Source organism: Glycine soja, chromosome 19 (genome assembly GCF_004193775.1).
Source record: "Glycine soja cultivar W05 chromosome 19, ASM419377v2, whole genome shotgun sequence".
NCBI classification, from domain to species: Eukaryota; Viridiplantae; Streptophyta; class Magnoliopsida; order Fabales; family Fabaceae; genus Glycine; species Glycine soja.
This window is the reverse complement of record NC_041020.1, coordinates 8,479,590-8,493,713: the sequence shown is the minus strand read 5'-3', so window position 1 is coordinate 8,493,713 and position 14,124 is coordinate 8,479,590. Positions and strand designations below refer to the sequence as shown.

The 14,124-nt window shown below is 29.8% G+C and overlaps 3 protein-coding genes across 3 annotated transcripts; 2 read left to right on the top strand and 1 right to left on the bottom strand.

Annotated features, from left to right (window-relative positions):
- On the top strand, positions 1–1,152 carry LOC114398571. The gene is made up of 5 exons (XM_028360754.1): positions 1–164; positions 259–408; positions 489–660; positions 755–979; positions 1,066–1,152. The coding sequence occupies exons 1-5, from the start codon at positions 1–3 to the stop codon at positions 1,150–1,152; spliced, it is 798 nt and encodes a 265-aa protein (XP_028216555.1).
- Positions 1,153–3,210: 2,058 nt separating this feature from the next.
- Positions 3,211–4,307, top strand: LOC114399138 (two-component response regulator ARR14-like). The gene is made up of 4 exons (XM_028361263.1): positions 3,211–3,398; positions 3,475–3,743; positions 3,842–3,918; positions 4,019–4,307. Exons 2-4 carry the CDS (start codon positions 3,683–3,685, stop codon positions 4,232–4,234), a joined length of 354 nt encoding a protein of 117 aa, XP_028217064.1. The 5' UTR covers positions 3,211–3,398; positions 3,475–3,682; the 3' UTR covers positions 4,235–4,307.
- Positions 4,308–7,788: 3,481 nt separating this feature from the next.
- LOC114400879 lies at positions 7,789–8,510 on the bottom strand. Its single transcript, XM_028363538.1, has one exon. The coding sequence runs from the start codon at positions 8,291–8,293 to the stop codon at positions 7,940–7,942; it is 354 nt and encodes a 117-aa protein (XP_028219339.1). The 5' UTR covers positions 8,294–8,510; the 3' UTR covers positions 7,789–7,939.
- Between the last annotated feature and the right edge of the window lie 5,614 nt (positions 8,511–14,124).

The window sequence follows — 14,124 nt, the reverse complement described above, 5'->3', positions numbered from 1 at the left end:
ATGGCTTTGGATAATCGGTTTTGGAAGAACGTAACCATGTGCCTCAAAGTTGTCGCCCCTCTTATGGTGGACTCAGATGCAAAACCCACCATGAGTTTCATATATGAAGAGATGGAAAATGCAAAAGAGAAGATAAAATACAACTTTAATTACACCAGGAAAAGGTAAAATTTCTAAACTTTCTCACATTTAAAATTTACTTGTGTATTATTTTAACTATTTTTGATATAGCATATTTGATATCTATGTACAATGTAGCTATGAGCCCGTTTGGAAAATTATTGATGAGAGGTGGGATCATCAACTTCACAGGCCTTTGCATGTAGCTGCATATTATCTTAATCCTTATCTACATTATGAACCTATTTTCAGACATGATGACCATCAGGTGAAAGAAGGATTGCACATGTATATGAGAAGATTGGTCAAGGATGTTGTAGAAAGGAAAAAAAAAATAATTTGCAACTTGTTGAGTTTCATTTTGCTAGAGGGCTTTTCTCTATGGAAGAGGCAAAGGATAGTAGAAAAGTTATGCAACCTGGAGAATGGTGGGAGATGTTTGGTGATGGAACCCCAGAGTTGAGGAGATTTGCTATTCGTGTTTTAAGCTTGACTTGTAGCTCTTCTGGGTGTGAGCGTAATTGGAGCTCATTTGAAATGGTAATTCAATTCAACCTTATGACTTTATTTTATTTGTTTGATAATTTTACTTATTTGGTTTATATAGTAATTAAAATTTGATTTTTAATTATAGGTTCATACAAAGAGAAGAAACCGCTTACATCAACAGAAAATGAATGACTTGGTTTATGTGATGTATAACTTAAAGTTAAAAAGTAAACAAAATAGAAAAAACATTCCTCTTCCATTTGATGAGATTGAGTTTGATGATGAATGGATAACTGAAGAGGGATATAATGATGAGGATGAACAACCTCAAGGTGAAGGTGATGGTGGCAATGTTGAATTAGTGGGAGATGTTGGAGGAAGTTCAAATGATCTAGTTGTAGACGCTTTTGATCTAGATAATTTAATTTTGGTGAAAATGATGATGCACAATCTCAGGAAGACCTTGATGATGATGGAGATGGGGATGAAAGTGATGATATTCATGGAGATGATCCTATTAGAGGATTGGACATGATTCTTTGAAGACATTTGTGGTTTTTTTAGTTATTTAAATGTTTTAACTTTGAGAACTTATGTTTTGTAATAGACTAATAGTATGAATTATGAGTTTATTGTCATTTTGTTTGCAAAATGATGCATTTTGAATATATTTACTTATTATCCATATGTATTTTTTTACGAAGTAGACTCTTACGAGTCTATAAGTCAACTCTACTAGTCGAGTCTACGGAGCTCTCACGAGTCTACGTAGACTCTCAATTTTGATAACCTAGAGGGTACCTATGGAGGGTTTTGACCAAGAAAGATGTTGAGTGAAGATGCCACCACATGACGTGCCATAGTGTGAGAGTCGTCGAGAATTGAAAATCGAGGATGTTACAAATGATATCAGAGCAAACATCTATCCAGTACGGTGTGGTTCGAGAAAGAACCAAGTGGAAGCTAATGGGCATGTAACACCCTGATCGAATCACACCAAAATGAGAGGAATTCAGAGGCTTTGCAATTATGCGACTATACAATTAAGGATGACTTAAAAGAATTCAGTGGTACTACCTATACCAACAAGATGCATCTACCCTTTGGTAACCCATCACTTAAGAACTTCATAGTTAAGTTTGCCTGACTTGGAATAGTTATGGGATGAGTGACCTTCTGGGAAGTTTCACGGGAAGTATACGGGTAAGGACAAAACTGCTGAGAAATCAAAAATCAACAAGGATTTTGACCGGTAGAAGATTCTGACCAATAAATATGTTGAGTAAAGTATTACCGTGTGAAGTGTCATAGTGTGAAATCGACTGAGAAATCGAAAATCAAGGTTGTTACATTATACACAACTTTTGACTTCTTGGAAGTTCTTCAAGCTGAGTTGACTTAAAGGAAATTTTTACTGCTCACAAACACTTTTTTTCATGAATGACGTGCATGTTTAGTGTAAGTTTCTTGGTGAGATGCGTTTCAAATTAAGACAAATAATGTCCTTTATTTTGTTCCATAGTGATGAACAGAATTATATGCACCAACTTGTAAACTCTACGTACTTCACTTATTATTATAATCTATATATTTAGTGGCTAATATTTTATCTTATAATCTTGTCGTGAAACCCTGTTTATATAATCTTTATTTAAAATAAATAAAAAATTCCTATTCATAAGCTTCCAGAGTATAAAAATTTGGTTCAATGGTTCCATTGTTCATGATGATTCGTTTATAGGTTTTCTGGTATGACAATTTAATTGATTTTTTTTAACCTTTTTTTTTTATCAAAATTGTCGCATACTTGAAGTAGGAAGACAATGACATTTAAAAAAAAAAACAGGTTAAATTAGTTTTTTATCCTCTAAATTTTTAGGTTCGATTTGGTTCTCTAATGTTTTTTAATTTAATTTTATCCTCTAATTTTTAAAACTGATTCAATTAGCTCCTTTGGTTTAAATTAAATTGACGGTGTTTGGAAAAATGTGCATCTAGTAATGGTTCAAAACCGCTTAAATGGTTTAAAACCACAACAAAGTGTGATTACAAGGGTCACTTAACATCGTTTATCCAATTTAGATGGTAGGCCAAAAACACCAGGACAACTATGACAACGACTACAAGGGCGGTGGCAACAATCTCGATGGCTGGCAGTGGAATTGATTTGGGGTGAGAAAATGTAAATGGAAATTGGGGGAGAGTGGCTGAAATGAAGAGAGACAAAGGGGAGGGTGAGTGAAAAAATGAAGCTATGAGTAATTAAGTATTTTCAAACGTTATGGTAGTGCCATTAGCAATTGTCGGCAGTGGAAATAGTTGTTCCCTTCAATTCAATTCCAATCTAAAACAAGTTGTGGTGCCCATACAAAGTATTCATGAGCCAGTTAATTAAAAGATTAACATTAAATATAAGAAGGTTCAATAAAGAGTTTTGAGCGGTTGTTGCTAACCCGCTTGAATTAAATTAGTCCGTTGTTGAAAGATCAGAAAAAATCATTGATTGATTGGTTGAGATGTTTAATTTAGACAAGCTTGTATTACGAAATTGTTATAAATACGTACTAATCCAATAAATAATCACTAAATAACAAAATAAAACTAAAAATTGTGACTTTTGTTTCTCGATCGGTTCAAAGGTGTCAACTTGGAAGCAATGGACACATGGTTGGTTTCTCAGAAGAAGGTTTTGTTTGAATTCCCAGTAGGTCTTAGGGTCGTTGCAGTTGATCATGACCCCACTATTCTTGATAACATTCTTAATATGTGTTCTCGATGCCACTATCGCGGTAATTTCAATTAATTGTTACTATTTCTTGTACAAAGATTTGATCTTTTTTATTGATGATTGTTTTTATGTTGCAGCTGTGGCATACTCTGATGCCTCACTTGCTATTTTGCGAGGAAACTCTGGAGTCAAAATCAACCACCAAAAAAACAAGATTCTGAATTTGTTTCTTATGTTCTTGATGCAATAGCGAGGGGCCAAGAAAAGATCGGTACAAATTTCAAAGAATCTGATTCCGATGAACTGGATGATTCTTTTGCACCCCCTACAAAGAAACCCCGTCTAATGTGGCGACAAGAATTGCATCAACAATTTGTCGAGGATGTTATGCAAATTGGACTTGATAGTATGATTAATTCTTCACCATAGTTGGTATTGCAACACATGTATAAGGCATAATTATATGATGCTTATAACTAATTTTCTCCCTTGATTATTCTTCAGAGGCAAAGCCAAAAAGGATTGTTGAAGCTATGAATATCCCTGGTTTGACAAGAGAGCAAGTAGCTAGTCATTTGCAGGTTAATTTCTTATGCACATTTGTAATTTAGAACAATTCAGTTATTAATGTTGGTTCTTTTATGCATGGATAATTAATATTATTGCCATTATGATTGGCAGAAACATAGACATGAGTTGTTGTTGAATACATCTAAAGGAGTGACATTGCAACAGAATGAGAAGACATTGTCAAACAACATAGAATCCAAGAGAAGGGAAGGTGCATATGGAAGGTTTGACTTAACAGCTTTTGGTGATACCAGCCATCTTTCTTATGCTGCCCTTCATCCTGAGGAACGAATGGAAGACCAATGGCCTTACTATTCCCTTGCATAACAAAATGTAGCATTGATGTTAATTCAGATTTTTTTATACTATATTGTAAAAATTATGAGTACAGAATTTCACTTCAGACTTATCTGTATTTTTATACCATTTTTTGGCAATGAATTTAATCAGAATTTGACTCAAAAGATTCTCGTATTACTTGTTGGTTGGGAGAAACTTGAAAGTACTCTGCAGTCTGCATGCACTTTGTAGTGATATCGGATTATCATATAATATATGGATGATGCAGAATACAAGTGTCATAATTGAATATGATTACTAGTCCCTAATGTGAGCTATAGATCCGGGCAATCTAATTTGTTGTTTGCTTCTAGTTAATGTTAACAATGTCTTAAGGAAGGTTTGTATGGAATTTCAGTGTATCAGATATTTTGAATGTGAATTAATAGACTAATGTCAATTATATAATGAGTTAATGACAGGTAATGGTATTTATGTTATATTAATTGCTGAGTTACTAAAGGCATGAGGATAAGTGTGTTTGATATTAGGATAGGCTGAAGGGGAAGCTCTGAAATAGTAATGGAGATAATTGATTCTCAGACAAGAAAACTTTTATATTCTGGAAGCTTATGAATAAGATTTTTTTATTTTATTTTAAATATAGATTATATAAACAGGGTTTCATGACCAAGATTATAAGATAAAATATTAGCCACTAAATATATATTATAATAATAAGTGAAGTACGTAGAGTTTACAAGTTGGTGCATATAATTCTGTTCATCACCATGAAACAAAATAAAGGACATTATTTGTCTTAATTTGAAACGCACCTCACCAAGAAACTTGAAGAGCTTCCACGAAGTCAAAAGTTGTGTACAGATTATAGAGGTGTCTGTCTTCCTGACATAATATACGCTATTGTTTGGCGCACAAAGGTAGGAGGATGTTTCAACTTGATGTTAATTAGGTTCCTAAATGCTGTCTATATGTAATGAAAAAGGTTCCCATTAGCTCATTGTTTTCTATCGATAGAACAATGTCGTGGTTGATGTCAACTTTTAAAAGTGATAATGTTACGAGTCTCACATTGAATAAAATAAGAAGAAGCTTAATTTAGTACTCAAGTCATGAAGTTCTCCTAATATTTTGGGTGACTCTTCCGTGTTATTTTCGTTGAAAATCACAACACTGGAAATAAGGGTGTTAAAAAAAAATTGGTTCGGATTAAATTGGACTGTAACCGAACCTAGTCTGAATTGGTTTTTTTCCTTGTACTAGTTAAGAAAAAATGAGTACACTAGTTTATAAAATCAATACAGTTAATCAAATTTTTTCTACAAAACTAATTCAGTTAACCAAACTGGTTTTTATTTAAATATTTTTTTTATTTAAAAAAATAGTTCAAAAACTAGTTCGAAAACCAATTCGAAACTAGTTTAACTCTTAGAACTAATTTAAACTTGTTAAGAACTAGTTCAGTTAAAAATCAATTTTTTAAAACTAGTTCGGTTTCAAACCAGTTTTTAAATCAGTTTGATTATCTGAATATAAAACTAAATTGATTAAAACAGTTCAAAACCAATTCGGATTTTTTTACTGAACTAATTTTTGCACACCCCTAACTAGGGAGAGATCTATGCACAATAGCATTAAGGTTTTTGGGGGTAGAGTCAAGGGAAGATTTATCTTTTCTAAGATGGCCTTATTTGATCTATAACATGCTTCAAGAGATTAATATACCTGAACTGATCAATAGTTACAGGGGCCAAATCTAACCTACTTTAAATGTTCAGAAACATTATATGCTCTGATGATTTGTTAACAACTGATAATAGCTTCATTCTTTTAGAAGAATTTCCAAAGATGAGATGCAAAAGAATTTTGAAAAGACAAATTGAAAGAAATGTCCTATAAGATCAGGAAGGAGTTTACAGATCAGAAGTTAAAATTAATCAGTTAGTCCTTATAGGCGATATTCATTTAACAATTAGTCATTGGATGGAAAAAAAAAGTTAAGATTTGCTTTAGTCCTTATAAATCGACATAAGGATAAAACTTAAGGAACATAGTAATACCTGGAATCGATGTGTATTAATACAGATATATATGGACTAAATCTTTTTTATCATAGAGGTTGATTCTTGAGTATCGCTTATAGGAATTAAATGATTAATTTAATGAGCCAAAAAATTCAATAACTTAGCATATTCTTTGTAAAGTTTGAAATGAAAAACTGTAAATCAGTCAACACCTCTCTAGTGTTAAATGAGAAGGTGAGCAAGGATACAGTTTATTGTGTACGCTGCCATTTGCTATCCAGATTCCTGCATGCTTCTTGTTGGAATGTGAAATTCATTTCGAGCTACTAAGAGAATTCTCAGATAAATCATACACACTACTGATCTTGGATTAGATTCTAGAAGATAAATGAAATAAAGCTAGCATGGCTTATTGATTGTGATTTGTGATTGTTGGTGAGCTTGTAGGAACTTCTGCTTCAGTATACTATTCACCACAAAATCCAATTTCTCATGATGAGACCAATCACTTAAATATCAGATATCATGTTAGAAAAGCTCAGCAGAATATGCACATTTGACCAAGCTTTAGACATATAAACAAACAAATTCCCCGAAACTAAGTTTGAGATGCCAAAAAAGGCAGAGTTTGCAACATGGTTTGTTAAGGTATGATGCCATAACTTGAAGACTTGAAGTTATGTTTTTGTGGTATTTAAATTATTATATTTTGTTCTTGTTCCAATCAAGTGAATTATCAAGCTTGCATAAGGAAATAAGGTTAGGTAGCAGTAGTGGTGATATTAATTGCTCATTGCTTGTTGGCTATATAGAATATAACATGCCTACTTTTTGTACTATGTATAGAAGTTAGAAGTGCACCTTCCTTTTTCTCTTCTGCCTCAAAAAGCCAACATGTTATGGAGGAGAAAATATTTTAATTTATGACATGTAACATTAATAACAACCTATAGTGCTGACAGATTAGTCTGCTTCTACGCAATTACCTTAGTCTAGGCAAAATGGTGTCATATCTTATTCCCTGACAAATAAATGTAGCATTATTTTTGTACTGATTATGTTTACAGATTTTTTTTCATAAAAGTTAAGAGAGTGCATCATTTTAACTAAACAAAAAAAAGAAAGTAAATCCAGAATAATTAGAGAGCGAGAGAGAGAGGGGGCCAAAAGGAAAAAATAAAAACTATTCCACATGACAGAACTGGTCTTTATTTCTTTATCAGAACTGCAATGAGGAACGAAAGTAGCTTTGAAATATAATTTCATTTCTAGCCCAGTAAATATTTATTGGAATTTAATTAGACTGTATTGTCATCCAAATTTTTATACAACTAAAAATTATAATATTTTAAATACATATTGAAAGAGATTTTTAATTGGTTGATAATTAATATACAAATTTTTACCCAAACAATTGTGTCCATTAAACATGTGGTTAGAGATTCGATCTTCTATGAGTGTTAAATTATCTGTTGAGAGAGATCTATCTCTTAAATAGATCTGGTACCTCAAATAATTGGTATCTAACTCTCAAATATCCCATGTTAAAACAAATTACTAAGGGAGCAACAAGAAACATCTTGCATTTCTATATAAATCAAAAGAAAGCAAAGAACATTAAGAAAAACAAAGAGAAAACAAGACTTAGCTGGAATCAGAACCCATCATTGAATGAGTTCATCCCCAATCAAGACTATAAATACAAACATCAAGCAATTTTTGCTCGAGCCAACTTGTTTTCAAGATACTTGAGAGATGTAGGATTGATTTGAGTGAACACATAGTTCCCAGCAAAGAGATCACCAAAATGACCCTGTCCCTCCTTGAACCTTCTCTTCACCTTAGCACACACAAGCATAACTTTTTTTATCATCCACACTCTTCTCCAGCTAGGCACTTTCACCCTAAACCTTCTCCTCAATGGCACCCCTCTAGGCCTACACCACTTCTTCGGCCTAAGGATCACCCTTTGATCTCTTTCATCATCAGAGCATGGCTCATGCCTTAGAATTTGGTAAGGAAGCTTGATGGCACTAGCAGAAACCATCTCTATGGAAGACATGGTGAGAGAGTGAAAAGCAATTGAAGAACAAATTGGAGTAATTGTAATTGTGAGGATTTGCTGAATGAGTTTTGAGGTGTTGTTGGTAACTACAATTTTTAGGAGCAGTTGATGTGTTATTACACGAGGAAGCTAGTAGTGGTTTTGAAGTAGCATTGTATTTATTGTATTTTGGGAGCATTTATTGGTACATTACGTGCACATTTCTAGATGAACAAAAATTGATTTTTCACACCGCGTCACGTATACGTCTCTTTACAGCTTGGGAAGAAAGAGAAATAGTGTATAACAAAAGGGAAATAATAATTTAATTTAGGTCTTAAATTTATTTTTATTCTTAATAAATATTTAATTTTTTATTTGTTCTCTAATAAATATTTATTTTACTTTGAGTACTTAACAAAATAATAATTTTATTTTTGGTTGACACTTTTTTAGTTCATAATAAAATTAGTAGGGACTTAAACAAACATAAAATTTATTTATTTATAATTAGTAGGGAGTACAAAAAAAAATTAATTTATCAAGGAAACAAACAAAAAATTTATTAATTTATCGGGGACTTAAACAAAATATTAAAGACTAAAATATAAAATTATTATTTTATTAAAAATTCAACACAAAAAAAAATTACAAAAATTTATTAAGAAACAAACATAAAAATTAAATATTTATTAAAAATAAAAACATATTTGATCCTTTACTTTAATAAAAATACACTTGTCCTAGCGAGAGTATAGATTAGAGTTATTTTAATTTAACCAATTAATAAGCTTAGAATATCTTAGATATGAAATACACAAATATTGAAAGAAAGAATTTTATCGTCGTAGTGGCTATAATAATTTTATCCTGCTTGAATACAAGTGTTTTGAACTGGTACCAAAAAAATTGAAACACATTTGTAATGTAAAAAAAATTACATTTTAATTTAATCATAAATTATTATCTATAATAAAATTATTAAATTTTAAAATAATTATTTTAAAAATCATACATAAGTAAGTTTTAATTGGTTAATAGTATAATAATAATAATAAATATTGTAATAAACCATACAATAAGAGTGGAGTATATAAATACAAATATAAGTTGAATATAAAAGTTGAGATATGTAAAAAAAAAAATCTAAAATTAAGAATAATGTTCCTTTTACACCCCCTTATTTTTTATTTTTTTACTGAATCCTCAATTAAATTTCTTTTCATGATTTTTTCACGCTATTTTCTTTTATGGTCTTTTTCTTTATACTCCTACTCTTCACCATTTGTTTAAACCGGTGTATTAGCAATGGTTAAATGATGAATGATTTTTTTTATCAGTGATGTTGACTTATTAAGTGTGAAAATTAAGAATAATGACGAAAACATACACATGAACAATTACCTTTAAATTTCTGTATGTCGCTCTCTTTTTTTGTGTATATAATAAAAGGCAATCAATTTTGAAACTAAACTTTATGTAAATACTGATAAAAATAAAAATCTTACAGTTTTAAATTATTCAAACGTCTGTCACTAAACCAATTTTAACGGATTTTTCTCTTTCTTTTAATTACCATAAAAAAATATGTATCAATTTTTTAGTTTTCAAAAACATTTTCTTAGAAAATAGTTTTGTTGAAAACATGATCAAACATTAAATATATACATCTTTTTCAGTTTATATTTTGTATAAAAATAATTCACTGGACCTAAAAATATTATTATTGAAGACATGTTCCTCACATAACACAAGTTCTTCATGCAAGAATCAAGATGATGAGTAGAAAGTAAATGATGGTTAGTGTACCAATGTAAACAGTACCTAAGATTTGGTGTATTAATTTTATACATCACGCGCCTCCAACCGTTTTTTACCTGTTGTTGTACTGAAAATATTACCAACGATTTGGGGTATTAAATACACTTCACTAGTCTCTAACCTTACCTGCCAATTTTAATTCTTGTGAAAAGTACTGAGACACACTAATATATAATCGTACGAACTATATGTATTTAACACAATTTATCTGTTTTCTGTATAAAAAAAAACAATTTATCAATTATTTTTATTTTGCTAATCCTTGCACTACACGATAGAACTGCCATATCATGTGATAAAAAAGGTGAAATTATTTTATAAATCCATGCACAATTTGAGCATTTTCAAATATAAGTCTTTATAATCTTTAAAAAAAGTCTTTTTAATTTAAAAATTTATAATGAAGTCTTTAAATTTGAAAAATTATTTTTAATTAGATTCTTGATCAAGACTATGTTAAGTATAGAAAAATTAATTGAAAAATATTAAAAATAGTTCAGGAATCTATTGAATATTTCAATCTTAAGCTAATTAAGGATTTATTTTCAAATTTTCAGTTAGGTTCCTATATTTGTTGGAATCTAATTAAAAAAAAATTTAGTGCTCATTTGTTTCACGGAATCTCGTAAGATTTTTTGGAAGTGAAGATGAGAGTGTATATTCTCATATTTGCTTGAAGGTAATAAAAAAATATTCATGTATCTTGTATTTTTGGAAAAGTGAGATGCACATATTTATGTTAATTTTGTATTAAGTTGATTCTCATGAAAAAAAATGGAAATATGGATTCTTATGAGGTGGAAATCATATTAACTATATACAGATTTTATTATACCCTCAACATCAATACATAATATCTCATTATTTGTCTATGATTTTTTTTATTGGAATTTCTCTAAAATTTGAAAACAGAGAACAAGTATGTGGCAGTTGTTTTTAAAATTTAATTATTGATATAAAGATGGCTCATTGATTTTGTTTTTTGTTTACTTGGGGTGTGGTTAAAGTTTTGTTATACATGTCTTTTTGTATTGTTTGTTCTTTATATGGCAGAAGGGGATATTTTAGTATTGTGTTTCTTTAATAGTTAAATGTGGTCAAAGAATTAATTGAAAAGTTTTGTAAGATTCTTTTATTATTAATTTGTAAATTGTAGTGTCTAATCATGTGTATTATTGTGTAGATGTATATAATAAGTTATTTAAAATAAAAAGATTTCCATCCAATTTTAATTGTTAAGCAGATATATTTTTCTTGAAATACCTAGAAATGTCATTTTCACATGATATTCCAAGGTATAATATCCCTTAGAATTCTATAAGATTTTATGAAACAAACGTTTTTTTAGTAAAGAATTCAATAAATAATTATTTATAAGTTCAAAATCTTAATTACGAATTTTTAAAGTATAAAAACAGTTTTAAAATCCAAAATAATTAAAGGCATAATTTAATAAAAATGAATGTAATGATTTGCGAAGGACCATGATTAATGCCTTTTAAATTGAAGCTGGGTCAACAAAACACAGTAGGCTTTGAATTCCTTTTAGTAGGCTATTTGTGTGAAATGTTTTTTTCGTTGTTCACCAAAAGATTCTTTTTTCTTTCTTTTCATACTTTCCTAATGCTTTTGCTTTTCCCTTTTTTTTTTTCATTTGTAATTGTAGATGTCTGTCCTGACATGGACAATAGCACATGCACATCGTTACTCGATTTGGTTAAATGAGCAAATTAGAGTAACGTCTAGTTTTGTGTAGTTACACCAGCTGTTAGTGTAGAAAAATCAAAATGGATGAGATTATGTGTAATTTGATAAAAGTTAACCTTAAATGTTCAAACATTTCTCTTTACACTTACAAATCATTATTAACTCTTTTTTATCATGTTATAAGTTTCAATATTAATTTGGTAAAAAATTATAAAATATTAATGACTTCGTTGATAACTTTTTTATTTATTATTTTGTCGATAATTAATCTCTATAAAAAATTAATTAATTATTTTTCATCAGATCTCTTCTCTTAAATATGTTATATTCATTCACAACATTTAAATTGAGTTTATTTTCACTTAAATCAATAAAATATTGTTAGACAAATCAACTTTTTATCATTTTTTCTCATCTATCTTTGTTTCCATCATCAATGGCTTTTCCTAATTTTCAATGTAGTATGGGTAGGAATTGTCCATGTTAAAACTTTTCATTCGTAGAATTGTGATCATAACATTAACAAATCTAGTTGTACCATTTCAACTTGTATTTTCACAAGTTCAACCTTAGGAAAAAAAATGCCAAAGAATATTTTTTTTTATCTTGGATCAGAATCTAATCTCGTTTGCAATACGTGATTATGGTTAGTTGAAGTGAAGTTTGCATATGGAGAGAATCGAACACAATTCTCCTACTAAATAGATTGTTCGTCACATGTGTGCATAATAAAATCTTACACTGATACATTAATCTTTTGAGGAGGACCGCTCCTCACATTTTGTAGCCCCATGGTGAAATAATAAATATGGGCTTTTTACAACTTTTTTCTTCAATCAACTACTATGTTATCCTCCATCATTGATGTGGTTGTTACTTCATTCATCACCTATAAAACAAAATACACAAATTATAGTAAAAAAAATTATTTCTTCTAGCATTTCAAGATGCAAAATCATTAACAGTAACATTAACATCAATATTTTCTAACATCTTTTCAATAGATAAAATTGTTAAACCATTCAACCTTTCTTGTGACATTGATGATCTCAAATAAGTTTTTATTAATTTCAGTTTTGAAAAACTCTTTTCAGCTAATGCTACAGTCATAGGAATAGTTAATAATATTCTATAAGCAATTGACACATTTGGATAGCAATCCACAACTTTGACAAACTCAAGAATTTTAATGGATGTCATTAAGTTATCAGGCAAAGTCATTTGCAACACTTTCAATTTTGAAAAAAAAAAAACTTCTAAAACAACATCCAATAAATTGTCATGGGAAAAGGTAGAGTGGACATGAGCACAACATTTTCTCAAGTTATTATCATCTAATGACTTTAATTTCTTGGAATCAAACAAAAATCCAAAAATACTATCAAATGACTTTAATGGCTCAAATAGGCTTTTTAAAGATATAATTGTCATGTCTACAACAACTAAAAATTAATTAACTCTAAATGACTCATCAGCTGACTGAATTTCTTCAATTTGATCATTTTCATCAAATTATTTTTTTCCTAATAACACGACGTTTTGTTGGAAAAGTAGGATCTACACCCATTTCAAGGACAACACTTTTAGCAATATTCATACTAGATGTGAAACCTTCATTTCTATAATTTTCAAAATACAATAAAACACTCTTTATTTGCTTTATGGTTGTGTCAATGCACATAGACTTAGATTGTAATTTCTTACTCACCACATTAATAGCAAATAAGATATCATACCAAATAATCATACCATGCAAAAACTCAAAACTCTCAATTGCATTAACTAAACTCTCAACTTCACTCTTTGACTTGACATCATCACGAGATTTATACAATTCCAACAAAGTCAATCTTAATAGTGGACCTTGAAATCTAATAGCTTTAACACTTTTGATTTGACTTTCCCAACTAGTATTAGATAAAGATTTTACAGTTAACCCAGGAACATTATCAAGCAAAGTTTTCCATCTTTTGGAGAACTTGAAAATAATGAATGTATGCGTTGAACAACTACAAAAAATGAAACAACTTTAATATAAGAATGTGTTATATCACTAAGAGTAAGATTAAGTCTGTGACAAGCACAAGGCATATATAATGCTCTTGGATTTATTTCAAGAAAACATTTTTGAACTCCTTGGTGTTTTTCTTTCATATTAGAACCACCATAATATCCTTGACATCTTACATCATCAACATTAAGATCAAGAGATTTCAAAACATCTTGTAATTCATTAAAAAGTCCTTATCCAGATGTGTCGTTCACTTTTAAAAATTCTAAAAAGTATTCTTCAATTTTTATTTTATTATTCGACATATTTA